Raw genomic sequence first — 27828 nt, 5'->3', positions numbered from 1 at the left:
CTCTGAAGACTGTTTCCAAACTCTGCTACTTTGTTAGCACCAACTCTTAATATGCCTAGGTTGTAAATGCATCATTTATACTGAGTTAGAACCAGTCACTCTTCTGCTACTATTTAAAAGGGTGAGTAGTGTTTCCACAAAAAGCCAGCATCTTTCCAGCAGTTCACTGCCATTTATCCCAAAGACATTGGTCCCCACCATGACAAAAAAGTTCTGTTCAATTCATCTGCGTATTCTTCTCTCCTTGCTGCTGTGATCCCCAGCCAGCTGCCACTTCAGGATCCAAACAGACGTCTTCAGCAACAGACTCCTCTGCCCAGCAGGGTGCTGTTACTGAAAACCGATATCAGGAGGTGCCTTATGTTTCACGTATCCTCGTGACCACCAAACAATGATGAAACTACGTTTGGATGCATGTTTGAGGATAAGCAGCAAGTTAAAGGGACATTGTCAGTAAATGGTTCATGAACTTGTTGGTGAAATGCAGACCTACACAAATTTGGATTAATGTATAAAGCAGATTACATGGTGTTAGATGGTTTTGGTGCAAAACCATAAAGCACTCAGTATTTCTAGCTGTTCTGAGATCCATTTTAATACCTCGTTATTACAGATAACTATTTGCAGGAGACAAGTGCCTGGGGTGGGGGTGGTCATGTATGTTCAAGGTTGCACAGTGCTGAGCAGGATTTAAATAGGTGACAAAAGAGTCTACCTAAATCTATAATGTCAATAATAGGATAGAATAATACATCTCATTGCCAGAGTGCAGCTGGGACAAAAGAAAACATTTGTCTTTCTAGGGGAGTGGGTTCACAGACTGGCCCCAGATCTCCTGGTTTCCTGCCCTGTGTCTTGGCAAGTAGCCCCTCTGAAACAGAAACTCAGCACCACTGGTGACTCTACCCAAGCTGAAATTGATGGGGTAAACAAGGAATAAAGGAAAAACATAGCATTAGCCAGACCTGTGAATTACATTACTACAAACAGAAATTCTCTTTGAGATAATATCCTTTAGGATAATGTTGCTCCTCAGCAAATTCTACTCCTAAACCCAGTTATGATAGTCAAATCCATAATTTTATGTTGTATTATAGTATTAGATAGATTGAGTCTGAAAGTCTCATGGGGACAGAAATACAGCTTTCTGTGCATATGCACAACACATACCTAAGGAAGTAGTCAGCTGACAGAATACATTGAGTTACAGTGTAAACATGGTTGATTTTATGGTTTGCAAGAAAATTAAGGAAACAAAAGCCAAATTAATAATATGCTGAATTATTCAGCCAACAGTGTGCACATCTGTGTTTTGGGGTCCTTCTGCTGTAAAAGCTGGTGGCAAGACTATAAAGGCTGGGGAAATGATTAAGCTTAGCTAATTTGTTTGGCTTATTCAGCAGATGGAAAAATACTCTGCTTAGGCACTTCTGTGTGGTAGAGAAATGACTAATTGAGGATCCTAGTAGTGTTGAAGAAGCAATGCAAACTGAACTCTGAGTAACTTTTGGTTACGGACAGAGGGGAGTTGGAGTTGAACTTCTGGGCAATTCTATGGGATGACTCTGTCCTGGAGTCATTTCCACAAGGGCATATGGGTGGGAAGAACTCCCAGGCAAGTCTTGTAACCTCTACAGCTCTTTGCAGAATGCAGAGAGCAAAGTACTTTAATTTGAGGCAAAACAATATATATTTAGTCTTGACCTTTTCCAATTCTGAAAGCATTTGTAGGTAAGTCACGTCTTGTTTGCAGAGAATTAAATGAGTACCAACCACCTTTTTTTATCCGTAGAACCCAAACACCCTTAACATGCACATCTCATGAGCTCACTCACAGCCAGCTGTATTCAGACAATCTCCCTCTCTCTGTTGTGATCATATTCCAAATTCTGAGGACTTTTTGAAGTAAAGCCCAAAACCAAAGTTAGCTTTGGCAAAATCAGCTACTTTTCTCACTTTCATTTTCAAAAGCAGTTGAATTAGAAAAAAAGTCATCCTACAAACACAATGAGCATAGAAGAAATCTGTATAGATGCTCAGAGTTCACCAAACAGAAATCATGAGGTTCTGTTAGAAGTTCTAGGCAATCCTCATTACAGTCAGTACTGTATCCAGCCATGGTGAGGATATCCATGTGCATGAGGATGGATTTGTGTCTTCAGAACATCAGTAGTTCTGTAATTCCTATATGCCCAGCTTCAGTCCACAGGGAATTTTTAAAGGAGAAGAGTCAAATTTTGTTGGAAAATTTTTGTTTGGTGTTAAGTTGAGCTAAAAAGCACTAAAGCGACTTCTGAAAGACAAATGCTACAATCATTGTATGAAGCATTAGGTGTGATTTTCCTAACAGTCTCCAGAAAGCATTATTGTTTAGAGAAGAAATGTGTAAATATTTGAGATGAACAAGCTAAATTGGGAGAATCAGCAATAGGCCCATGATGGAAATCTAGTCCCATTTTTGGTTATAGGCTAAATACTGCATGTTCAGTTTTAGGTGTGTATTCCTGAAAAACATTAATTCACTGTTTTTGTAATCATCATTTAAACAGTGTAAAACAGTCATCAGGCTGTAAAGCTTAATTCTTTTGATTATTGTTTTCTTACCTGTTAGCAGCCAATTTGTTTGAGATGAACCCTCCTGGAATTTGTGTCACAATGTAACCCCAGAAAAAAGAGCCATGAATGAGTCCCACTGTTTCCGGATCCCAGCTGAATTGGGCTTTCTGTAAAGGAAACAGAAAAAATGCTGTAAGATGAAGCATACTTATTGTAAGGTAACCACTATTTGGAAGTCACACAGAAGTCACTCATCCTCCAAATGAAGGCAGTCTCTTTACACGGGTGTTGCTGAGCTTGAACCCCCTCCAGTTAAGAAAAAAGAATGTCAAATTTCTATGTGAGATGATTACTGCTTTTACTCTTAGCTTTCAGTTGGGTGGATAGGAGGGGGGAAAAGTTTCAGCCAGAGGGCAGCTAATGCTGGAGCTTCATCTTTGCCACTTGTCACTGCTTCCCCCTGGGCTGCTTAGTCCTGAAACATGCTCGGTGTTATAACAAGGACCTGATGCCTTTCAGTGGACATATCCATTTCCCCAAGATTATTGAGGTTGCTCAGGTCCTTTGGGTTGATCAGCTGCCTGGTCAGGCTGGTCCTGTATTATCCATCCATGGTTCTCCTTGTTAGGGCCAAACTCTGACCATCCACCATCTGCATTAAGTGGCATGGGAGCAGAAAAGGCGGGAGGGGGGGTGGGGGGGGTGAGATGCTGGGGGGCAGGGATATAACCTGAAGACAAGGCAATCTGGAAATAAAACTAGGTAACACTAGCTAGCTGACTAGTTTATCTTTTATTAAAAGTGATGCCAGTCATAGGGCTGGATTTGGATACAGAAGGCCACCCACAGGCTGGTCATAGATGGTTCCTAGCCAAAAATGACCGCAGCCAAGAGAAATGCTTTCACCATACACCTCATCCTTGGATACCAAGTAGTTTCAGTCTTCTCAAGGCTCTTCCTGAATAAGGACATTCCTGTTCTCTGATGACCCTGTTTGACATACTTTGTTCAGAAGAGGGATAGCCAAAGCCCAGGGCAAAACGTAGAGAAAGTGAAGAAAAGAAAGGTGGATCCAAAGTGCCCCTCCTGCCCTCCATTCTGGGAGATCAGACAGGTCCTGGCTCAATATAATCACACTAATCTAATGTCAGTGTCAACTTTTCCTCCTTGAGTTCAGAAGAGCTGTTTTGGAGCAAAGAGTAACCATGATGTATTGGTTCATGATCATTTTTATGCTAATCACATGGCAGGGAAAGGTGGCTAAGCATCATATGAAGAAGTAGCACAGATGTCTTTTAGATTCTGGATTAAAATTGTCGCTAAAACGCTACAGAGAAATGAAAACTAGAGTGATAAACCTTAACGTCTCTTTTTTCTGTATTACTTTCTGTGTGTAAAAAGAAGAATCCATTTTCCCCAGTAGGCTGATTTTTTTTCCCAAACAACCAAACTAAAAAACAGCTCCTCATTTGACCTACAGGGAGAAAGGTGGCCTTAATTAGCCAGGCATGTTTACAGAAGGCTAAAGGATTTCCCTCCCCATCAATATGCATTCTGACAAGAGACCCACTTTCCTGTGCTGAGCTACATTTCTGTTTTAAATACCTAATTGTCTACTAGTGATTTCCAGCTTAGTTTCTAGGTAGTGTTAATTTCTGAAGGCAGAAACACCACGCGACATGGAAAATGTTCCTTTATCAGGAGGTGCTCATGCCCAAACAGAATCATTTGAGATTTGTGAGATGAGTTTGTCCAAATTTCCACAAAATGAGCTTCTGAGCTTCCCAGCCTATGCAGGCATGTCGTTTCTCTTGCTTCAGGGTGAAGTATAGAACCAGCAAGTCATAGCAGGACCCCGGGAAGCAGGAATTAGACTGAATAAATACAAATTCAGCAGCAAGTCTAAGGAGCAGGAGTTGGTCAGAGGAGACTGCAGATGAGGAAGAACTAGGAAACTCTTCATTCACTTTCGTATATCTTTCTAGGGTTTATTGAGTCTGATTAGAAACACTCTTTTAACTTTGGAAATTTACTATAGACACGTTCTGCAATTTTCTTGTACCAAAAGTCAAAATATTTGGGAGAAAAGATGATGAATAATTGCACAGCTTTTCATTAATCTCTAGCAACACTACAGAAGGTATCTGCCTCTCTGGGAGATGTGTTTTGTTTTAGGGAATGTGCTGACAAAGGGTATCCATGGGCTGGAGGAAGCCTCTGTTCCCTAGGAGGGTCTAATGATACTTTGTCCTTCTGTAATGGCTTTCCTCCCAGACCTCAGCACATGGGGAATCCTCAGGTAAGAGTCAATATTCCTGTGAATATTTTGTTATGACAGTATCCAAAAATAAGTCAGCAAGAAGAACAAATGTAAATGAGGTTCAAGTTCATAAAGTCCATGAAGGGACCCATGATATCACAGCTATGTACCAAGGCAGGACTGGGGAAACTAAGATATGCATTGAACCTGCAGTTCCTTGGGTGCATCATTAAAGGTTTGTAGGCATCTGCTGTGAAACACATGCCGTCTACTGCAAATTTGAAAATAGCTTGGCACCTAGCTCTGAATACCTCTAGACAGCAATCCACATTGTCAATAACCTGTAAAAAACTGTTGCCTTATTGCCAGTGACTACTTTAAGGTCTTGGAAGTCATCTACTGATCTGATTAGAGTGAGTGCAGTGCTACATACAGCAATTAATCATTCCTTCTGTAGCAGCATCAGAGCGTGCTTCCCTGAGAGTAAATAGTAAAAGCTTCTGCCACCACAACAAAATCTGTCTACAACTGAAAGATCAGGGACCTGATACACATGCAAATCAATTCAGTTCTCATTTCTGCTACTTACATCCTCTATGACATTGCAGATCCTCAGATCTTACAGATTTTTAATGTGACTTAGAGACCTAAATGGAAATTAAGCACCTACACATCTATGTGAATCCAGATTCACGTCTCTGTTTTTCATCTGTGTATATAGAGTACTTTGATACGTGCCACTTCGATGATTTTGCAATGGGGTCTGCTCAGAACAGTGAAAGGAAGGTGTTTTCTCACCTGCAGCTCTGGTTTTCCATTAACATAAACAGTGTTATTGTTCACCATTTCCACGATGGCAACACCCAGGTTGCACCTAATTCCGAAGGAGATGCAAAAGCCCAGACCGCTCATTATGGCAATGATGTAGCGCTTGGGCAGCCCGCAGCAGTAGCAGTCGCACGGTGCCGGCTTTCGGGTGCTTGCCTGCACGGGCCGCCCCTCTTCCGTCAGCTCAATGTGATCCTCCTCTATGTTGGTGCCATCGATTTTCCTAAATGGACGAAGAAAGAGAAAATGAAAATGCCTTACTGTCACAGTAAAATTTGCTGAAACATAGATGGGCAGTTATGTGCTCCAGTCAGCTGCTAAATCATCTCCTTGCGAGGCGTTTGTCTCTTGGTTATATGATGAGTTAATGCTGGGCAGGCTTTGAAAGGCTAACGTAGCCTGCACTTTTTCGTGAATGACCTCTGAGGTTTGTAAATCCAAGCCACCTAGCCGGACAGCTGGCTGGAAAAATGTTCACAGGCTATTCATGAGCATAATTATGAGAGCTAAACTGAGCTCTGTTGTGATAAATTCCGCAGGTAGTTAGGAAAATATACATATGAAGAAATTAATCATGATTTCTGATTAGATCCACTAAGCAGAGCTGGCAGTAGGTTTTAAGAAAAGGGCAAATACAGTACGAAGCATGGTTTTGCTCAGCCCAAAACTCCCTGTGAATTTGTTTTCACTTGTGAGAAAAAAATCAGGGCTATACTGCAGAGGAGAAGAGGCTCTGGCGTCAAAGCACCTACTTAAGATGTAAAAGAGCCAGGCCCAGACTTTCTCTGCCTGAAGGGATTTGAAGCCACGTGTCCCCTCTTCTCTGAAACATCCTCTCACCACAAGGACTTAGGTCATTGCAAAGTGAACCCCCGCCAACTCTTATTGTTGAACGTGTTGAACTTTTGTTTAAAACACTTAATATTAAATGAGATCCAAAGGAAGACAGGGACTTTCTGGGCTGTTGATTCACCACTCCTCAGCAGTGGAGGCTGAAAAGGCTTTGCCTTTTCAAAGGCTTTGCCTTTGCCTGCATCAAATTTGGTGTGGAAACTGCAGTGTGGTTGGGAGGAACCGGGAGGGAAGGGGCCAGGGATGCAGGCTCTCCCATTTGCTCGGGATGGGGGCAAGTGGCACCCAGCCACTTCAGCCTGCGAGAGGCTGCCCACCAGCTACCGGCTGACACGGGAAGGCAGCTCCTCCGGCTTTGCATATCCAGCCTTTCCTTTTCCTAGAAGCAACCCAGTTGAGAGATTCATATTAAACAAAATGGCACTTCCATGCTATCTGGAATTGCATGATAGTGCAATTAAAAATTAATTTGGTTTCCCAGTCTGATTGGAGATATTAACATCCTGTGCTGTAGGACCAGGGAATGTCTCTGGTAGAAAAGGTGAGGTCAGAAAGAATTGAACACAGTTAAATATTTCCTTTCCTAACATTAACTTCCCATGCCTTTGTTTTAAATGCAGAATATAGGTTTTCTGACATGCTGAAACACTTAAGCACATGGTTAGCTGTGAATACAAGACTAGCCCACTGAACACTACCCACTAGCTTAAGGTTAAATGTTTACTAAAGGATGTCCTCGATCAGTAGTTACATTACGAAGCCTTTCAGTTTTGGCATTGCTCTGAAGCAGTGAGCTCAGGATCCAGCTCCTTTTGTGTCTGCCATAGAGTTACTCTCTGTACTGTGAAAATATGAACAGTTAGTTAATCTAAAGGAAGCCCAGCTTGCCATATAAGATGATGAAATGATTTCATTCACTCTTTTCTGATAAGGAGTGACTTATTTCCTTCTTTCACACATCTGGCTGAATGTGTTTGAAATCTAATGCACTTCGGTTTTCCGTATAAAAATCGGCTATAAAGAAATGTTGCAGAGCATATATGGATGGGCTACACCTGGCTGACCTACACAGTAGCTGGTTGGGTTTTTTGGGAGAACAGTGTTGGTTTAATCACAGCTTTCTCCAGTTGTTGAAAATCTAATGTACTACCCATAATCTAACAGATAGTACTCTATACTAAAGGTTTTGCAAATATAGGTGGTAAGTATGGCTTCCTGAGGTGCCATATGGAACTTCACTTTCCAATATGAAATTTCACTTAAAAATCTCAGCATTTCTAGGCTTTACAGCTACAGGCTAACTGGTGCATCATTTACTATATTACTCTCTTTTACATCATATCATCAAACCGTTACTCCAGCCTTATTCTAAGCAAAAGAAAAAAGCATGTTACAGTCCATCAGCTCACATTTCCAAGAAGCACTAAAATCAGAGTGTTTTGGGCCAGAAGGGAACTCCAGGGGTTATTTGATTTAACCCCTTGCTCAAAGCAGTGCTAACTGCAAAGTTAGATCATTAGCTCATTGTCAGGCTGGAGGGAAGACTTTGCATTAAAGCAAGGTAACACAGGAAATGTGATATTACTGTGGTGTTATTGAAGGTGATTGAGATCTTATGATTCACTGGCAGGGAAACAGTATTTGTTAGTGAAATGAGAGCATGGAGAGTAATGCAGTCAGGGACTTTAAAAAGCAGACACCATATATTCCATGCTCTGTATATAGGTAGGTGTAAACTGAATAAAATATCAGAAATAAAGACCTCAGGAAGTGAAAAGACAATTTAATAATTATTTTTTAGAACTGTTGTCACCTCAAAAGAGTTATTAACAAACCAAAAGAAGTAATTTAATTGTCATAATCTAAGATACTGGTGGAATTAAGTCAAAGCAGAATTCCTCAAATTTTTATACCTTTACCAGGCTCTCTACTTATAAGAGAGATGTTAGATTTTAATTGGTGCATTATTTTGGGCAGCTGGCAAAGATTAGACACATCATGCAAAGCCAAAACATCTGTTCTGATCTGGACGTTTTCAGCTGGCTGTCGATTCGCATAGGCATGAAAACATCCTTCTGCTCCAAATTCACTGTTAAAAGTGGTGAGCCAGGACTAGCACTATGGGCCAACATTGCCTCTGTGGAGAAATTAATTGTTTTGCTATTATATTCAACTACTTATTAATAAAAGCGGGTTGAGGACGGATCCATGACCCCAGATTCACACAGTATTTTTCATAGCCCCAAAGCTTAACGATAACCCCTCTGTAGCAGATTTGTCTCAGAGAAAACTGTTTTGCAATAGCAGTCCACAAATGGAGCTGAGATGAAGCATTAGCAGTGCAGATATTCACAGAACCAGTGTTTGACCTAGATTTTTGGCCTTATTTTATTGAACAGGTATATAATGAAGATATGGCAACCCCATGAAAAGATGAGAAATATAGCTTCCAATTGATCCATATATTTTGGTAGCACCACTGAAAATTTTCACTTGTTGTACACCAATGATTTAGAAGAAAACTGCTTCAGAGCCAGGGCTCTCCTCTAATTATCTGACTAACGTAGGAGAGCATTTTGCTGCATGGGAAATGTTCAATACTTACATCAATCTGTTTCCTTTTTTCAGCAAACGTACAACACTTGGTAAGTAAGAAGAGATAAGCTATTTGAAGATATCTGCATCCATGCTCTGTGCCTAAATGTCATAATAACCGTATGCAAAATTTCTTTATTGAATGACTTTACTCTGGCATATACAGAATTTTGGAAGAATGAAAGAAATTTCAAAACTTCCTATCAGTAATAAATAAAATCCCGAGAGCACGTACACATTCACCAATCTGTATTTATGGGATTTTAGCATAGGAATTAGTTATTTCTTCAAATGATAAAGTAGGTGGACTAGAATCATACCATTTCATTTCATTTGATAAAAACCACATAGTTTCAACAATAACGGGCGAATGTTAATACTTGCCACGTGTTAGAACACATTCTGGAATTACTTTTACCAGATATTACAGTCTTTCACAGGCAGCTGCAGCACAATCATACGCAATGTTCAAACCTCACACCTACAAATCCAGCATCAGTCCTCACATGCAGCAATTACTGATGATCCTGGTGTAACTTCAGAAACCTACACACTATCGAAAAATATCATTTATCCAAAAGCAGACACAATCTTCTGAGATCTCATTTATTCTCTGGGGATTTGCCCAGGTGATAACTGTCCACAACAAATCTTGCAATTGATGCATTGGTACAAAATCCCAGTACAGACAGGCAAACCCTCTTAAGTCGCTCAGTGCATGGGATCTCTCTGGCTGGTTTCTGCATGGTATTTGCGTGAAACTCATGGCACATCTCAAACGCACGCACCATGAGACTGCATCTCACAGGTGCTGCACTCCCAAGCTGCAGGGCAGCCTCATGGTTTCTCCTCAGCACAGCCTCAATGCACTGGAAGGATGCCCCATGGGTGCTGCAGCGCAGTGCTGCACATGTATCGTGCCCTTGCACTAACACCCTTGTACAAGGGGCCTTGCACGACCCACAGACCAGCTGAGTCTGGACACCCCACATTGTGGTCACAGTGCTGCATGGTCTGTGGTGCACTAAACTCTCTCTACTTGTGTGCAAAGGAAAAATTTGAGATGCTTAAGGTTATGATCCAGCGCAGGCAGAGGAGCCCTGTCCAATGCAAGGGTATATCGCCCAGCTTCCAGTTGCAGTTTTTAGCAGTTTAGGCTGTCTAATTCATCAAGGGACATCTGCAGCAGCCAGAGCTACACCTATCAGGGCCCGGACTACATACAGCAGCTGTGTAACATGGCCCATACGACTTTTTGCATTAATAGTGACATTATTGAGTTGTAAGCCCACTTAGTCACTTCCCACTTCCTCAGTAAGCCCACAGCTGCTGTTAGCTGCTCCGACTCCTGAAATCCTCAGAGTAGGCAGAGCCTGAGATTTTACTTTAGTTCATGAATTTTTCTTTGACTACATTAAGTTCACAGAAGGCCCAAAGTGTTTGTGCATGCCAAGAAGCTCTGCAGAAAAGCCTTCTTTCCTGGGAAACTTACAAGACTTGCAGAGTCCCAGCTCTGATATCCATTCACCCAAGCCTTGAATCCTCTACTTTTTTTTTTTGCTGCCCCACTGTATTTAACTAACCAAGAACAAATGCAATTTTGCATAAAAAACTATTTTATACAAAACACCTAAAGCATTTTCTAAAACATCTTCTAAGATCTCACAAATGAAACCGCTGGCAACAGCCTAAAGAAAGGATGCCTCTCGGGTCTTGCCAGTTCAGTCCCTGTTGCCTCCCATCCAGGATCCAGCTACCCTAAAGTAACCTCCTGTGGGCAGACTCTTGTTTTGCAGCACCCACAAAATAACTTGAGGTTGCTACACACCTGTGAGGAGGCAGTAAGTCACTTTATGCTGCTTGTGCTTTAGCACTTGAACTTGTCTGTGGACAATCGCTATGGGGCAGCCGGTACCTGGCAGCTGGTCTTGCCAGACACTGGCTTCTGGATCTGCTCTGTTGTTTGCAAGACAGAGGAAATGTGGTAGGAAGGCATAGACTCATATTTACCAAAGCTAAAAAGTATTTTTCTACCCACTTTTCCAGTTTTGATCCCATATGTTGATACACATGGCAATCAGTGAAATCACACTCGGAGACCTCATCAAGAATGCGCATTAATATAATTAATTACCTATCAAATGCTAGAAGAGAAACCAAATTCTTTGCTGATTTACACCATATTAAAGCCAATTGGATTGGATGCAGAACAAAGTCAAGGTTGCAGCTGGTACATATACATTTATACCATCATGTACAAACAGACATGTATTCTCTCATTTGTAGGCTAAGCTGTAGAGAATGAAGTTCAAGTTAAAAACATGCATGTTTCATTCCTTACAGAAACCTTCAAATGTGACTGCATATTTCCTAAGAGATTGCTCAACTTGCAGCAATTCTTACTTAGATCTGATTGCAGACATAGTAAAAAAACTTTAATTGTTTGGATTATTTCCTCTGCTGGCTAGTACATCTAAGAAAGGCACTGGTATACATATGTTTAAAACAGAAAATAATTAAGTCCAGCAAACTTTCTTGTATCTAAACTCAGATTTGGTTTGATTTGATTCAGTAGCAATATTGATGAAGTTGGATGCCAGTACTATCAACTGTGTAGGAATCAGCATGACATCCTTGATACACGGCTACCAGAGGAGGGTAATCTGGGTAATTTAAAGTTTGCATACCATTTCCACATAGCAAGCCCACATCACATACTCACTAAATACAAACCCTACATGTACTTGGTCAAATTGGCCAGTAGAGCCCATAGCAAAGAGAATCTATGATTGAAAAAATTACTTAACTTGATGTTTTAAAAGAAAAACGGAATCCCTGGAATTACTGTAGAGTATCACAAAAGTAAAAAAAGCAAAATGTCAGACTTCATCTATAACACTGTAAATGAAGAAAAGTTTAGTTGCAACTGTGTGGAACACAGATACTCTGTTCACATGGTATAGAAATAGTGTAACTGGCAATCTACCAGTGCATATTAGTAACTTCTTTAAAAGTGTACATGCTTATTTTCTTGCATATACATGATGCAGTATAATACATGTAAATTATTATACATTTTCTTGTGATCAAAGGCATGCTTAGATGTGCCAAGAACTATATCTCAACTCGAAATAGCATTCAAAAAAGAAGGTAGAGGGATGGATATGAAAGCAAATGCAATTCAATTAGTAAAAATACATTCAGTTAAAATGTTGGCCTGATCCATACAAAGATTTAAAACACTCAACATCAAGCATGCAAGAAGTGCCACTGAACCCTCTGGCTTTCATCTATTGATTACACAAATAAATGTTGTCAGTGGCCATTACTAATAGAAATAATCTTCCATTTAAATGAGAAATCTCTTCCCTTTTATGAAACTGGTCATTTGTTACATTGTATTTTCACTTATCAAAAAATAAAAATCTTTCATGTTTCTTTCTTGTTTCATAAACTGTCAGATTAAGATAAAAATCTTTAATCCTTTTTCTCTTTTTGCTAGCAAACTACTGCTTCTCCTTTTTCTCTTTCTAATTTGTTAGTCTCAGTAAACACACGCATACACATCTCTACTTAATACATTTTCTCTTACTGATTCGGAACAAGATTTTCAAAAAAGCCCCTGTAATTTAAGAACATTAAGTCTAATTTCATGAGTGGCATCATTTGGGAGTGTTAATTCCCATTAAGTCATCAGTTTTTCTCATGCGAGGTAAACCACAGAATTATTCACATTAAATTATTTAAAAGTTTTTTAATTAAAACACTTTTTCATGCTCATTGTAATATTAGAACACTATTTTATAACTTATTTGCACCCTTTTTTTGTTTAATATAAATATTCTATCATCTGTAGTCATATGCTGTTGTAACAGTGCTCCTTTTACATTTTCTGTCTTGCAGCAAGGTGCCTCTCACTATCTGAACTCAGATATTAATTTTGCAACTCTAAATTCTGTTTTATGTTTACACATTTTTCTATACTTCATTTCTCTTTAATATATTGAACCAATGGAATTTTCTGTTGGATTTCTGGGAATTTTCTGTTGGATTTTACCTCCTCAGGTTCCCCAGCGAGTCACTAACGGTGTTCTTCACCTCTTCCTTTCCTGGGTTAAAAAATCTTTCCTTCAGCGAACCGAACCCTTCGAAAGGCATTTTGTCTTTCTTCTTCAGTAAATTCCTTATGTTAACAAGCATTCACTTCTGCTGTCATATTTCCCGATGCCAGACTCAGGAGCCTCCGCCAGTCCCCTCGGTGACCTCTGCAATAACAACCAGTTGCTCAAGAAAGGAGCATGGAAGAAAAAAAAAAAAAATTCAAAATAGATCTTCCAAAGCCAGAAAGTCAGTCGGGAAGAGCTCTGGAGCGAAACCCCCTTGGAAGCACTCACGGACTCGGCGGTGCACTTGCAGCAGCTCTGCCGTGCATCTGCGCAGGGTCGGGTACCTGTCCGGGGGCAGCTAGTCCAGAGGCTGCAGCTGGCGAGCTGGAGGTGCTGCCGAGGGCCCGTGTCCCTGGGCAGGATGCTGCTGCCTGCACCAGGGGCGAACCTCAGGCTGGCTCGCTGGGGCTCATCCTCAGTGCCTCCCTCCCTCCCTCCCTCCCTCTCCTGCCTCTTTCACGGCGAGATCCTGTGCAAGGTGGTGCTATAGTAACGGACACAATACCTGTCCTCAGGCCACGCCAGTTCATTAATAAGACCTCATCTATGGCAAAGGCAAGAAGTTTGTTAAACATTTACAAGTCCTTTCTTCAGGGAGGGAATTATTGCAAGCTACAGTTCCCATTCACTATGTACCCCCCACCCAGACGAGCCCCCCTACCCCAATGCATCTGCTGGTTTGAACCCAGAGCCACCTTCCCCCCAGCCCGGTCATTTATTATTGATGTTCCTGGGCCCTTGGGCAGACAGACGCAGAGGTGCATTGGTGCGATGCTGTTTGAATAAGCAATGAAAGAGTGGCTATAAATTAAATGCATTGCGTTTTTGAAACACAAAGTGGCTGAAAGAGGTGAACCAGTTCAACTCAACATGACTTCATGACAACAACGCACTTTTCGTAGCATGGAGGAAAGTATTTAATGAAAACGCTTGTGGAAATGTAGCCTACCAGTACACTTGTCAAGCCTGCATGTTGGCTGGAGTCAAATGAAGAAATTCTGCTTTTGGCAAGGCCTCAGCTATTGGGTTTGGGTTATGGATGACAAGAAAAAAAAAGCAGCCCCATTTCATATTGGTTTTGGGCTCCTGTGAGTCCTTCCCTGCTCCCTGGGTGGAGAGGAAGGCAGAAACCTTCCAGGTTGTTAGAAAAATGGAGAGCTTTGCATTTGCCACATTCCTCTTGCTCTCCCAAGGAAAGTTAAATTAAGATCCTGTCAGTGCCTCGTCAGGCCACCAGCAGGACAAGAATTGGTTTCCCCTGGAAGCCCCCAGCTGTGAGCTGCCGTGTGGAGGGCAGGTGGGCAGGCAGCTGCCCACCCACAAGCCCCAGCTCCCGCTCTGCCACCGGCCGCCTGGTGCCCCTGAGCAAGCTGCTGTGGCTCTGGTCCCTCCCTCCTGCCCTGCACTTGTCATTATCCTTCCAGGCATAGGGGCCACGCTTTTCCCCTTAATTTCTGTTCAGAGCTTGGTCTACCCAGACTCTACAGAGAGGGATAAGGAAAAAGAAAGCAAGAAAGCGATTCCTCCAGAGAAACAAACCGGATCTGAGTTGTTTTCCGCTGCATTAGGGCACTTACAGACTCCTCATTTGGGTATTCGAACTGAGTGAGTAGGATTGAGTGGGATGTAAATGTGGGCCAAAGCAGGGCAAGGACTATCTGCCCCTCCACTCCTCCCCTGGCTCCTTGCACAGGCCTCCAGTTTCTGGGTTTGGGATGTCTCCATAATACAAATATCAAATGTCTGGATTGTTCCAGCTCCACTACAAGGAAGGGAATATTGGAAAAAATATTTCCTCATGGTTAGGTGAGGCAAGCAAGCAGCCTGCACTGAAATCCTTTATTCCTAATATAAACATGAAGGGAAGGGAAGGGAAGGGAAGGGAAGGGAAGGGAAGGGAAGGGAAGGCAAGGCAAGGCAAGGCAAGGCAAGGCAAGGCAAGGCAAGGCAAGGCAAGGCAAGGCAAGGCAAGGCGAAAAAGCAGTACTTGGGACCTGAGGAAGTTTTGCTTGGCTGGAGTCTCTTTTGTTGCAGAACTGGTTACAGTTTCTTTCTCCTCTTTGAATAATTCATGTGCTGTAAAGCAGTGTTGGAAAACTCCAGGCTCACACATTTGTGCTAGCAGACTCCCATAGCAAGCAGTAAGTGCAGCTAGAGCCGTGGGGCCAGCCAGCTCCCAGCACTACTGACCCAAATGCCTGTAGCAGGGCTTCTTTGGGTGTATTTCTGTCTAGTTGGATTGAACAGCAACTGCTCTCACTGCCAACTCAAGGACTGCCTGGTAAACCCTCCCTGCAGCATGTCTTGCTGCCCTGGGAGCACCTCCTCCTCCTCACACCGCTCAGGCTTGAATCTGGCCATCTCCACAGCTGAGCAAGAGGAGGCAATTCCTCCTGGTTTCTCACTCCAGACCCCTGGCCCTGGTGCACCCTGGCCCACAGGGACACGCTGACAGCCAGAGTAGCAAGGTCACCACCGTGGAAAGGAGCACAGGCCCAACACAATCACACGCATACATTAAAACAAGGTCTCCAATCTTCAGAGGGCACACAGAAAACAAACACTAGCAGGCTAACTGCCAAACATCAGAGGTATGTATGTTTGTAGGGATACATATATATGTAGAAGTATATCATGAAATTGTCTTCCATTTACGCAAACGTCTATTTGCTAACATTCGGGATAGTTTCCTGAATGCTCTTAGGGCAGCTGAACACCTGAAACCGTGTAAGAACCCAGCTCCAAAGGGGAAATGGTGCAAATCCCAGTGCAAGGAATTTGCCTTGAAAGACTGGGGGCTCAGGTTGGAAAGTGGTGTTCAAAACCAGTTTCTCCCGGCAGCTGTGGAACAGAGGTTTTTAATTTGCCCTTCTTTCTGGACTCTGGTCCTGCTTCAGTTAAAGAGAGCACAGAGCAGACACAAGAAAGGAGCTATGCTCAACATTTAGTGCTTTGTTCACTTATCCACACATTCTCTAACTGCATTTACCACGCAAGTCTTTGTGCATTTGGGAATGCTTCGAGCAGCTCCTTCAGAGATACATCCTGGCTGACACCTGGCAGGGTACATTCCCCTCATGGATGCAGGGGCTTTCATTAGCAATATTGCCCACCTCACCACTAGCAGAATTGTCCATTTCTCACAGCAGGTTTCACGTCTCCCTCCTCTTCATGCTTTGCAATCCTTCCACTACCTGTAGTTCTGCAGTGCTGTAGCAGTGGCCCCTTTTGAAATTCACTGACCCTTTCCCTAAGGCTTAAAGAAAGTGTGTTACTCACTCTTGCTTCTCTGCAGGGAGGCTGCTCAACAGGAGCTGCACTGCTTCTCTGCTTCCTCCTCCCCAGGTTCACAGGGTAGTAAAATGCCCTGACTCCAAAACGCTGCTGCAGAGAGTGTCACAGCAGCTTTGCAGTGCCCTGCTCCTGTTGGGGCACTGTCCACAGGGGCACCATCCAATTCCCAACAAGGATGCGCTGGATGAGTCCATGGGAATCCCTATGCAACTAATCCCAGTACACATTTTGGAGCATCAGCTGAGGAAATCTCTTCCTTAACAAGACCTAACATGATAGCCCTTATGGACCCAGCTGTCATTGTTTCTACTTTTTTCTTTCCTGTTTTAAACCTATGCCTTAATTTTCTTTTGCAGAAATTAAATTACCCTATTGTGATTCTCCTTCTGATGTCTCAGACCTTCTTAAAACACATTGTATTATATTGTATCATTGTAAGTCTGCTTCTTGCAAGCTGGAATCTAAGTCCAAGACAGCATGATTTAGGCCTGCACTTGCAAAGAAATATTTTGCAAAATTAAAACTACTCCTGGCTCATACAACTTGTAGCTACTGCTGAAACTACAGACTCATATCCCCAAAGACCTCTAGTAAAGCTGTATTAAAACCGTATTTTAGAGCCAATATGAACATTAAACCAGCATGCAGACACCCACTGCTGTGGGCTTGTATACCATCATTACCTTGGGTGCTCAAGAATAAAATGAGTTCTAACAAAACTTGGAAACTGGTCAAGTGCACATATAGGAGATGTGCTGTTCTAACAATAGCTGTGCCTTGCAGACACCAGGCTAGATTTAGGATTGCAGCATCCCCTTAAGAAAACTCGCTTCCAGAGATCATACAATTTGTTTTTCCTCTTGAGCTCCATGAGGAGTTCCCTGTTCAGCAAAGGTGGCCTTCTGCCTTGCTTGCTTGACTTACCACACAGTGGAATTGCCTGCTCCTGTGCTTCTAAAAGGTGGTTCTTAAAGACTGACCACCGCTCGTGGACTCCTAAGCCCTCAAAAGCAGATTCCCAGGGTACTCTGCTAAATGGAATCACAGAATCATAGAATCATAGGATGCTTTGGACTGGAAGGGACCTTTACCGGTCATCTAGTCCAACTCCCCTGCAAGAGCAGGGACATCTCTAACTAGATCAGGTTGCTCAGAGCCCCGTCCAACCTGACCTTGAATGTTTCCAGGGATGGGGCCTCCACTACCTCTCTGGGCAACCTGTTCCAGTGCCTCACCACCCTCATTGTAAAAAATTTCTTTCTTAAATCCAGTCTAAATCTGCCCTCCCTTAGTTTAAAAACTTTGCTCCTTGTCCTGACACAACAGGCCTTGCTAAAAAGTCTGTCCCCGTCTTTCCTACAGACCCCCTTTAAGTACTGGAAGGCTGCTGTAAGGTCTCCCCGCAGCCTTCTCTTCTCCAGGCTGAACAACCCCAACTCTCTCAGCCTGCCCTCGTAGGAGAGGTGCTCCATCCCTCGGATCATTTTTGTGGCCCTCCTCTGGACCCACTCCAACAGCTCCATGTCCTTCTTGTGCTGAGGGCTCCAGAGCTAGAGGCAGTACTCCAGGTGGGGTCTCACCAGCGTAGAGTAGAGGGGCAGAATCACCTCCCTCGACCTGCTGGCCACGCTTCTTTTGATGCAGCCCAGGATACAGTTGGCCTTCTGGGCTGCGAGCACACATTGTTGGCTCATGTTCAGCTTTTCGTCCATCAGTACCCCCAAGTCCTTTTCCGCAGGGCTGCTCTTGGTCACATCATCCCCCAGCCTGTATTGAAACTGAGGATTGCCCCGACCCAGGTACAGGACCCTGCACTTGGCCTTGTTGAACCTCATGAGGTTCACACCGGCCCACTTCTCCAGCTTGTCCAGGTCCCTCTGGATGGCATCACATCCTTCTGGCGTGTCAGCTGCACCACTCAGCTTGGTGTCATCTGCAAACTTGCTGAGGGTGCACTCAATCTCGCTGTCAATGTCATGGATGAAAATATTGAACAGCACTGGTCCCAGTACGGACCCCTGAGGGACACCACTTGTCACTGATCTCCATCTGGACATTGAGCCGTTGACCGCTACCCTCTGGTACTCTCTGCTACCTTATGTCTCCCATAAGGACAAGGGCTACCGATCCAGAAATTTCTCCTAGTTGCCTATAGAATAACTCATCAGTGCTTACATCCTCGCTGGGTGATCGGTAGTAGACACCCACTACAACATCTTCTTTGTTTTCCATCCTCCTAATAAAGTAACTCAAAGCTGAAATTGTCAGTTCACCTCAGGAGACAGAGCATTAAATAAGGCAAATAAAAATCCTCCAGTAGGAGACAAGAGTTGTAATACTCCAGTTTGCCTGAGACTGGGGCAGAGCACTCAGGGAACAAAAATGCTCACGTGATTTTTGCCCATGGTCAGCTTCTCCAGGGGAGGGGACAGCAGCAGCCTTAGCTTTGTCCTGAAAACAATTATTCCCAAAGAAAAAATGTCAGGGTGGATTTCATATGAGAGTCTCTTTCATCTTTCATTATATTTCCAACAGAAATCACAACTGCAGATACTCTAAATCAAAGAAACAAGAAGTGTGCAGACACAATACAAAGAGCACACATCTAGACATATTGCAGAAGTGGCCACATAAAGATAAGTGTGAGTGAAGATGATTTCATTCATCATGAAACTGAGTATCAAGCAGAGTTTAAAACATAACCTAAGCAATAACACTTTTCAAATTGCAAACCTTACCACTGTATGTGCTTGCTGGAGCCTGCATCAGCTACGTGCTCCCTGGAAACATGGGATTATCAGCATCGGGGTATGAGTTCAGGATTCCGAGGGTGAGATCAGGGTTCCTAGGTGAGTTTCCATATTAGCTCCTCAAAGGAGTTTCTTTTGGCACTTTCACATGCAAAGGTCCACTCAGGTGACAAGCATATTTTATCATTAGATGAGAAACTTCAGGGTGAAACCATTTCTCCCTTTGTATTTGTATAGAGCCTGGTGTACGAGACCCTATTTCTATTGGCATCTGTAAGAACCATCATAACATTACATTAAAGAAAGGTACTATCAGAATTCAGCCTTCAAGAACTACAGCATCTGAAATTAAAGATAAAAAGGGTGATTTGGGAGCCCACATTATACAGGGGTTTGGATTAAATTATCAAAAAGGTCCTTCAGATTTTGAAGTCTATGGCTTTACAATGTCTGCACTTTTCCTCCATAAATGAAGATGGATTCAAAGACTTCAGGATTCTGATTTCTATTTTACCATATATGAGAAATGAGTCCTTTCCTGCTGTGTCAAAATGCTTTGTGTTGAGTCAGTCTAAATCAAGTTTTCAGACGATATCTTTGTTTCCCTGATGTCTGTGGCAAAACCGGCATTCATTTCAAATGGTTAAAAAATTCATCTTTAGTTTCTAGTTTCTGCTTCCTGATCAGGTAGCTGATAGCAAGGAAATTTGATCACAGTTGAACAAGAAATATAAATAGAGGTTCCTGGGATGCTAACAACAAATAAAATGATAACGGAAATAGGAATTCTAATTTATAGTTTTCCTTACTGGAAACTGCTAATTAAATGGTAATTTATTACACCTTACACAGTAAGTAGGAGGGCTTTTTAAAGCATTTCTGTGTGGAAAGCTATTATGTGAAGTTCATCTGTTTCCCCTCAAAAGGACAGAGCTTCCATATCACCACACTAACTACTACAGATATATTTAATGCTAGGAAACATTTTTTATTTTCAATTTCATACAAGTAAATAAGTTAAGCATGAACTTCTTCAACAGAAGCCCTCTCTAAGGTGAAAAAAAGTTCCATGTATAGAGCCAATAACCACTGTATAAAATGTCATTTTCTAAATCTGATATTTTTGTGGCTAGCTTTGCAAACACTCTTCACTGCTCTCCCAGAAATGAATAGGTCTAAATGCTAAGAAAGGGTGACAATACACTTACCAGGAAAAAAAAAAGGAAAAAATAAAGCTGGTGTATTGAATATGATTATTTCTGTGCATACAGGAATACTCTATACTATTTAAAAATAGGTCCTATTTTACTTTCACAAAGCAGTACAAGGAAAGTCTTTTAGCTGGATAAGAACATTTCTATAATGTTCGCAATTTATTTGAAAGTTGCTTGGGTTATAGTGACACCTTATGGTAGTTTTATTATATTTTACAGATTGTTTTGAAAATTAAGATCTCTTATAGCCTTTTACAGCCTGTCACTATGAGCAAGGAACTGCTTTGATGTTTTTAGAAATCTTGTTACAAGTTACTCAAAAGATCATTCCACCTCTTCAAATTTGTCTGGTTTCCCTTTTGTCCTTACTAAGAAAATTGATTTTAAAGGAGAATAGTCTTTGGTACTGTCTCCTCTCCATGTTTAACACATAGCCTATGCCAGGCAATACATGCATAACACGCTATTCAAAATTATCTGTGGTGATACCCAACTTGTGAGTACTGTCTCTTACTGGATTGATTCAGCAAATGATACCATGTAGTTCATTGTGTTCCTCTAATCCCATATCTGAACTCTTTAAAAGAAAACATCATGATAGAAGTTAATGAAAAAATTCTTTCTTTTTAAATACTGTTGAAAACCAAACCTGTGGAATATGTAAGTAAATATCCAAACCAGCTACTATGTGAAGATCAGAATTTATAAAACCTGCCTTCCTGGGGCTCTCCCTTACATGAATTTTCTAGTGTCTAATAGGAGCTATCTCACTCTACAGGCCTTCCCTCACTTGAAGTGCAAAGTTGGTCCCTCTAATGAGCCAATGGTTTCCATAAAACTTACACAAATTCCTTACCTTTAGTATTTTAATCACACTCTCATCAAACACGGGTTGAAAGTGGGCAATAGGTTCAAAGTTGCAAAGGGCTGAGAGGGAATGAGGGAGAAGGATCACTGAGCAGTCACATTAATGTTAAAACCAGAGCTGAAAATCCACATACGCTACGGTTGCCTATGAAGGGGGAGTTGTGTTTATGCTGACCTGCAGGTAAGGCTTATGTATATTAGAATAAAATAAGCTCCAGAATACCTTTTATGTAGCCCCTTCTCATTAAAAAATTTATTATGGCATAGAGAGAGACACAGTTTGGAATGGTAAGTAAGTCAACTTTTTGTTTCATTGAGCAAAATAAGTCTGTTTAATATTTTAAGTCCTGACAACCTATGTCAGTGACTAAATATGTCATCTCTTACAATCTATAAATTAAAAAATTAAAAAAACACATGTTTTTGCCAGACTTTTAAAGATATTCACATTGCTAAGCTAGCTGAAATCACTGACTAAACACCTAGCGCAAGCTGCAGTTTTTTTGAAAGAGTGGAAAGGCTGTCAGTTCTATTTCCATTTAAAAACATTAGTTCTTCAAAGTTAAGAAACTGAGCAACACTGAAGAAGCAAAATCTTCTCTTCCTTTACAATGCATGCATAAAAAAGAACTGAAGAAGAATGCATTTCATCAACTGTGGCATCTTGAAGGACATGGTGACCAGTAATGCACAGTTCAGGACAGTGCTTGTAATGACTAATAGTTTTGTTCAAATAAATTTGTTTTAAAACACACAGGTTTAATAAACTTCCTTTTTTACGAATCTAATCTCTGTGTACTTTTATATACTGAATATTTTACCTACCTTTCACCAGAAAATGTCTGCTATAGCAAAACAGGGGAAAAAAAAAGAGTAATTTATTCAACTTTCTAATCACAGTCATTCGGTCTAACAAAGTACTAATTTCCAACAAAAATAAATGCACAGAAATGAAACGTTCCAATAAGTGTGTTATGGCTAAATTAAATCTGAGCTCAAGCAGCTGCCCACGAGCAGCAGTAGTTGTCAGGACCAGTTAAGCTCTTTCATAAGACAGGAGCAGCCAGCACCCTCTGCACAGGCAACTTAGGAATTTGAACAGAGCGGGTGGGTGAGGGGTACTATCTCAAAGAAAACAGGTCCATGCCTATGGGGTTGGCACTGGGTATTCCGCCATTTTGGCAGATGACAGCTTCCACTCTCCTTTCTTCTATTTTTTTCAGCTGTTCCCTGAAATCTGCCTCTGCTCTGAGTGGCTGCTGTATCACTCTAAGATCTGGATTTGGTAATCCTCTGGATTACTTACCTGCAGCTGCTTTTAATATTTCTCCTTGAGTCTCACGCTGCCTGTAGAAAAGGTAGCAAAGGAAACACATGCCTACTCATCAGCCACCTCCATCGCGCAGCCTGGCAGCTTGCTAGAGCTGGACCATCAAGCAGAGATGCAGAGCCTCAGGTTAGGTTCCCTTCTGCAGCCCCTGATGGCAAAGCAACAATCTCCAGCTGAAGAGCAACAGGCACAAAGTTCAGGCTGCCACTGTCTTAAATTCAGTGTTCTTTTACCAAGTATCACCAGATAACAAATTGTCAGAGCCCTCTGATTTTTGTTGCCCTTCTACGATTTTACACAGCCATGCGCTGCCTGCAGGCATTGATGTAGGAAAGAAACTCGAAGAGAAAGGAGCTGCAAGAGACGGCTGCACCAGAAAGGGCCTGGAAAAGTAGCAAGCACAAAGTCATAAGAAATATTCTGATGAAAGAAGTGCTATGAATGGGATTAAGCTCAGCTGAGCTGGCAATTATGTGTGAAGAGACCCCCACTTATTTAATTTTACCAGTGTGCAGAAAATCAAGGCTGTGTACTATATACGTAATGAAAAGAATAAGGAAACGTCTCCTACCCAGCAGCCAGTTAATGATCTGATCAGCTTAAGTAGTATTTATAGGGCTTGTTTAATCAAAGAGGTTCAACTGTATGGTTCTGGCTTGCATAATCTGGCATATATAATGCAAAAGTGGTATTTCATTGCAAATCTGTTTCTTGTAACGGTTGTCAATCAGTAAGAATCAAGCAATGCATTCTTTCAGAAACATAAGGCATATATGCACAATCGAACCACAAAAAACTCAACTACTTTTAAAGAGTTTCCTGCTTGCCAAGTTACATGATAAAAACCAAAATAATCAATAATTTAATCCCGCATGGGATAACCAAGAAAATACATAGTGCTTTATATTGAAATCACTCAGATTGCAGAGATGGCATTTAGGATCCATCAAGCTGCAAATCCACACCAAAAACTATCTTGCTAGTTTTACAAAACAGATCAAGGCCTTGAGCACAGCTGCTATATTGGGCATTATCTTAACCCATCGAAGTTGTATGCAGTGTGTTCCAAATATTTCAAAATATATTTTTACTTTTTTAGATACAGATTTTTTTCTATTTTGTAACCAAGTAAAGTGAGGGTTTGTACCGTAAGGCTTTTTGGGGAAAGGCTACATTTAAGGTTCCTGTTTAACAACAAAAGCATGAAAATGACATTTTAGTGTAATTTTATTTTTCCTGATTTTTCTGCTCTGATTTTGTAAGATACAATTGGTGTATGATACAACAGCTATAAGATACACTTATTTTTAGAAATTCTTAAAAAAAAACTAATAAAAAAAAACCCACAAAAACTATCTGGTGCCATGTTAGGATAGATTGTTTAGATAAAAGTTTATTGCTCTAGTTACAGTCATATCTGATTGCTTCGTTAGCATTTTTGCTTATTTGCACTTATTTGAAGTCAATTCTGTGACATCAGCTAAGCACTTACAGCTCTGATGCTGTAGGTGTTTATTTTATCAGTGTGGCAGGGGCAGAAATCTCTCTAGTTTTTGGTTTCTCTTTTCTATTTTTTTGAGTTCATAGAATCATAGAATCATAGGATGCTTTGGACTGGAAGGGACCTTTACCGGTCATCTAGTCCAACCCCCCTGCAAGAGCAGGGACATCTCTAACTAGATCAGGTTGCTCAGAGCCCCGTCCAACCTGACCTTGAATGTTTCCAGGGATGGGGCCTCCACTACCTCTCTGGGCAACCTGTTCCAGTGCCTCACCACCCTCATTGTAAAAAATTTCTTTCTTAAATCCAGTCTAAATCTGCCCTCCCTTAGTTTAAAAACTTTGCTCCTTGTCCTGACACAACAGGCCTTGCTAAAAAGTCTGTCCCCGTCTTTCCTACAGACCCCCTTTAAGTACTGGAAGGCTGCTGTAAGGTCTCCCCGCAGCCTTCTCTTCTCCAGGCTGAACAACCCCAACTCTCTCAGCCTGCCCTCGTAGGAGAGGTGCTCCAGCCCTTGGATCATTTTTGTGGCCCTCCTCTGGACCCACTCCAACAGCTCCATGTCCTTCTTGTGCTGAGGGCTCCAGAGCTGGAGGCAGTACTCCAGGTGGGGTCTCACCAGAGCAGAGTAGAGGGGCAGAATCACCTCCCTCGACCTGCTGGCCACGCTTCTTTTGATGCAGCCCAGGATACGGTTGGCCTTCTGGGCTGCGAGCACACATTGTTGGCTCATGTTCAGCTTTTTGTCCATCAGTACCCCCAAGTCCTTTTCCGCAGGGCTGCTCTTGATCACATCATCCCCCAGTCTGTATTGAAACCGAGGATTGCCCCGACCCTGGTGCAGGACCCTGCACTTGGCCTTGTTGAACCTCATGAGGTTCACACCGGCCCACTTCTCCAGCTTGTCCAGGTCCCTCTGGATGGCATCACATCCTTCTGGCATGTCAGCTGCACCACTCAGCTTGGTGTCATCTGCAAACTTGCTGAGGGTGCACTCAATCTCGCTGTCAATGTCATGGATGAAAATATTGAACAGCACTGGTCCCAGTACGGACCCCTGAGGGGGGTCCGTAGACTGCTACCCTCTGGATGTGACCATGCAACCAATTCCTTATCCACTGAACAGTCCACCCATCAAATCTGTCTCTCTCCAATTTAGAGAGAAGGATGTTGTGGGGGACCGTGTCAAAGGCTTTACAGAAGTCCAGATAGATGACATCCATAGCTCTTCCCTTGTCCACTGATGTAATCACTCCATCGTAGAAAGCCAGTAGGTTGGTCAGGCAGGACTTGCCCTTGGTGAAGCCATGTTGGCTGTTTCGAATCACCTCCCTGTCCTCCATGTGCCTTAGCATAGCTTCTAGGAGGATCTGTTCCATGACCTTCCCAGGCACAGAGGTGAGGCTGACAGGTCGGTAGTTCCCAGGGTCATCCTTTCTACCCTTTTTTAAGATGGGCACAATGTTTCCCTTCTTCCAGTCACCAGGGACTTCACCTGACTGCCATGATTTTCCAGTTATCATGGAGAGTGGCTTGGCAACTATATCAGACAATTCCCTCAGGACTCTGGGATGCATCTCATCAGGTCCCATAGACTTATGTATGTTCAGGTTCCTCAGGTAGTCACGAACCTGATCTTTCCTTACAGTGGGAGGGGCTTTACCTCCCTGGTCCCCAACATGTTGTCCATTGACTCGGGAGGGGTGAGGAGAGCGGTTGCCAGAGAAGACTGAAGCAAAGTTCTCTTCTCTAGTATTTGATTTTTCTGTTTGGAAAGTAAGCCAATTATTCCTACTGGTGGCATCTGGTTCTTAAGACACCTGCTAGAAAGCAAGCTCTTCAAAGTTTTGTTTTTGTTTACTCCTACAAACCATAGCCTTAAGGAGACACCGAGACAGACATGAACAAATGCTGCCTGTGGAGTAACTTCAGCTCCCAAAACCAAAACCCTTGGTTTTCATTTATGTAGTTCCAAATGGAGCTTCTCCTTTGATTATCCTGGATTTTAATGACTAATTATTGCACAACAGTATAAAACCTAGTCTTTTGAATGTCCTGCAAAAGGTTACTCATGATGCATTCTAAGAAATTCCATTTAAAAGGCCAAATAATGATTAAGGTACAAGCAAAAAGCCTGACCCAAAAAACTTCAAAAATTGGTAAGTAGATATAGGCCGGCCATTACATCTCTGTCGTTTCTAAGTTCCAAGTTGCTCCATGTCCATGACTGCCTTAATCTGCATGAAGAAACTACATTAGAGCCATAATAATATAGTTCATAGGCAAGTGTCCTACAGAGGAAAAAAAGGAAAGATTTTTTTTTAAATAAGTCTATAGTTTAACTCTAAAATTCATGCCTAAAATACTTAGTAAATTATTTTAGAGCTTGAATAACTAGTATTTATTTAGCTGGTCTTGGGTTTGTGCATGGGTAGGAGTTTATTTCTTAATTCCTGGTTTATAAGTTTGGAGGTAATTTTGGCACAACAAATTGGAATCCCCCTTGTCACACTAAGAGCCATTTTTCCAATCTACTGAGCAATGCAGGTGTCTCCAGCTGGTGACATGAGTGCAGGGAGCTTCTGAGATGCAGGACAAAAGTGCATTTGTGTCCAGCAACAGGAAGAGAACATCGAATGAACCGTTTCTCTCTGCATAACTCCTCACAAATAGCTCATTTCCTACACCTACTGAGCTGCATTTCTCACAACTGCAAACTTGATAGGGTAACACAGCTCTACAAACACCGATATAAAAAGGATTAGACCTCTTGTGTACAACACCTAAAGGAGGGACTAGAGATATTTAAGTGATGAAGCAGAGACACAATTAGCTGCCAATATCAAAGTATTCCAGACAAAGAACAATTGACTGCAAAGATCTCCAGCTTTTCTGGTTTGCAGTCTTAGATTATCTGAATTCATGAGTTTATGAAATTGTGAATTTTAGGCCACAACAAACCAACCCAGAACATCTGGATTTCAGCACTTGAGACTTTCCTGCTTAAGAAAGAGGTAAGTTATGGATCCTACCAATGTCCAGAAATGGAGGGGACAGAGAACATTACCATGGGAAAGGACAGACAGATCAGGACTGTCTGATGAGCAACTTAAGGCAGCTGTTTTCTCTGCAGGGTACCATCAAGTATGTCTCCACCCTACTGAAAGTTCCCTCTCTTGTCTTCTGCTGCTATTGACTGAAAGCTGGCATATAAGAAGGCTGTCTCCCTTGATGGATAAAGCCGTGGAAGGAATGGGGATGCTGTTACCCTTAGCAAATGAAAATGAAGAGGGAATTGGAGCCACCTGATGCTGCCTTTCTATTTCCACCTAATCCATCTCTTTCTTCTTTTACTGTCTCCTCCTATACTGTCTCCGGCCAACAATGATGCTTCTAAGCAGATCAGATCTCAGATGTCTCATACTTGATCAATTTATACCTTACAAAAAGGTGAGTACTAGCTTCCTTCAGAGTGCTGGCAAACTCTAAGCCTAACAAAGCAGTGTATCTTGAAACCCAGGTTTAGAGAAAGGGCTGGTTTCTGGGTAAATGAGCAATGGAAATGCAAATTGAGATCACTATGTGGCATTAGAACCCCAGATTCTGACATGGGCT

At 42.1% G+C, this 27828-nt stretch overlaps 1 protein-coding gene across 1 annotated transcript in view; it reads right to left on the bottom strand.

Annotated features, from left to right (window-relative positions):
• SLC17A8 (solute carrier family 17 member 8) overlaps positions 1-13264 on the bottom strand; it is a 37095-nt gene extending 23831 nt beyond the window's left edge. The window contains exons 1-3 of the mRNA XM_072884687.1: positions 13149-13264; positions 5615-5867; positions 2605-2723 (exon numbers count right to left, since the gene is read on the bottom strand). Coding sequence (XP_072740788.1) covers positions 2605-2723; positions 5615-5867; positions 13149-13249 — 473 coding nt within the window. The 5' untranslated portion in view covers positions 13250-13264. The remainder of the gene's footprint in view (positions 1-2604; positions 2724-5614; positions 5868-13148) is intronic.
• Positions 13265-27828: the final 14564 nt, after the last annotated feature.

Source organism: Ciconia boyciana, chromosome 1 (assembly GCF_034638445.1).
Source record: "Ciconia boyciana chromosome 1, ASM3463844v1, whole genome shotgun sequence".
In the NCBI taxonomy this organism is placed as follows: Eukaryota; Metazoa; Chordata; class Aves; order Ciconiiformes; family Ciconiidae; genus Ciconia; species Ciconia boyciana.
This window is presented reverse-complemented; position numbering and strand designations above follow the sequence as displayed.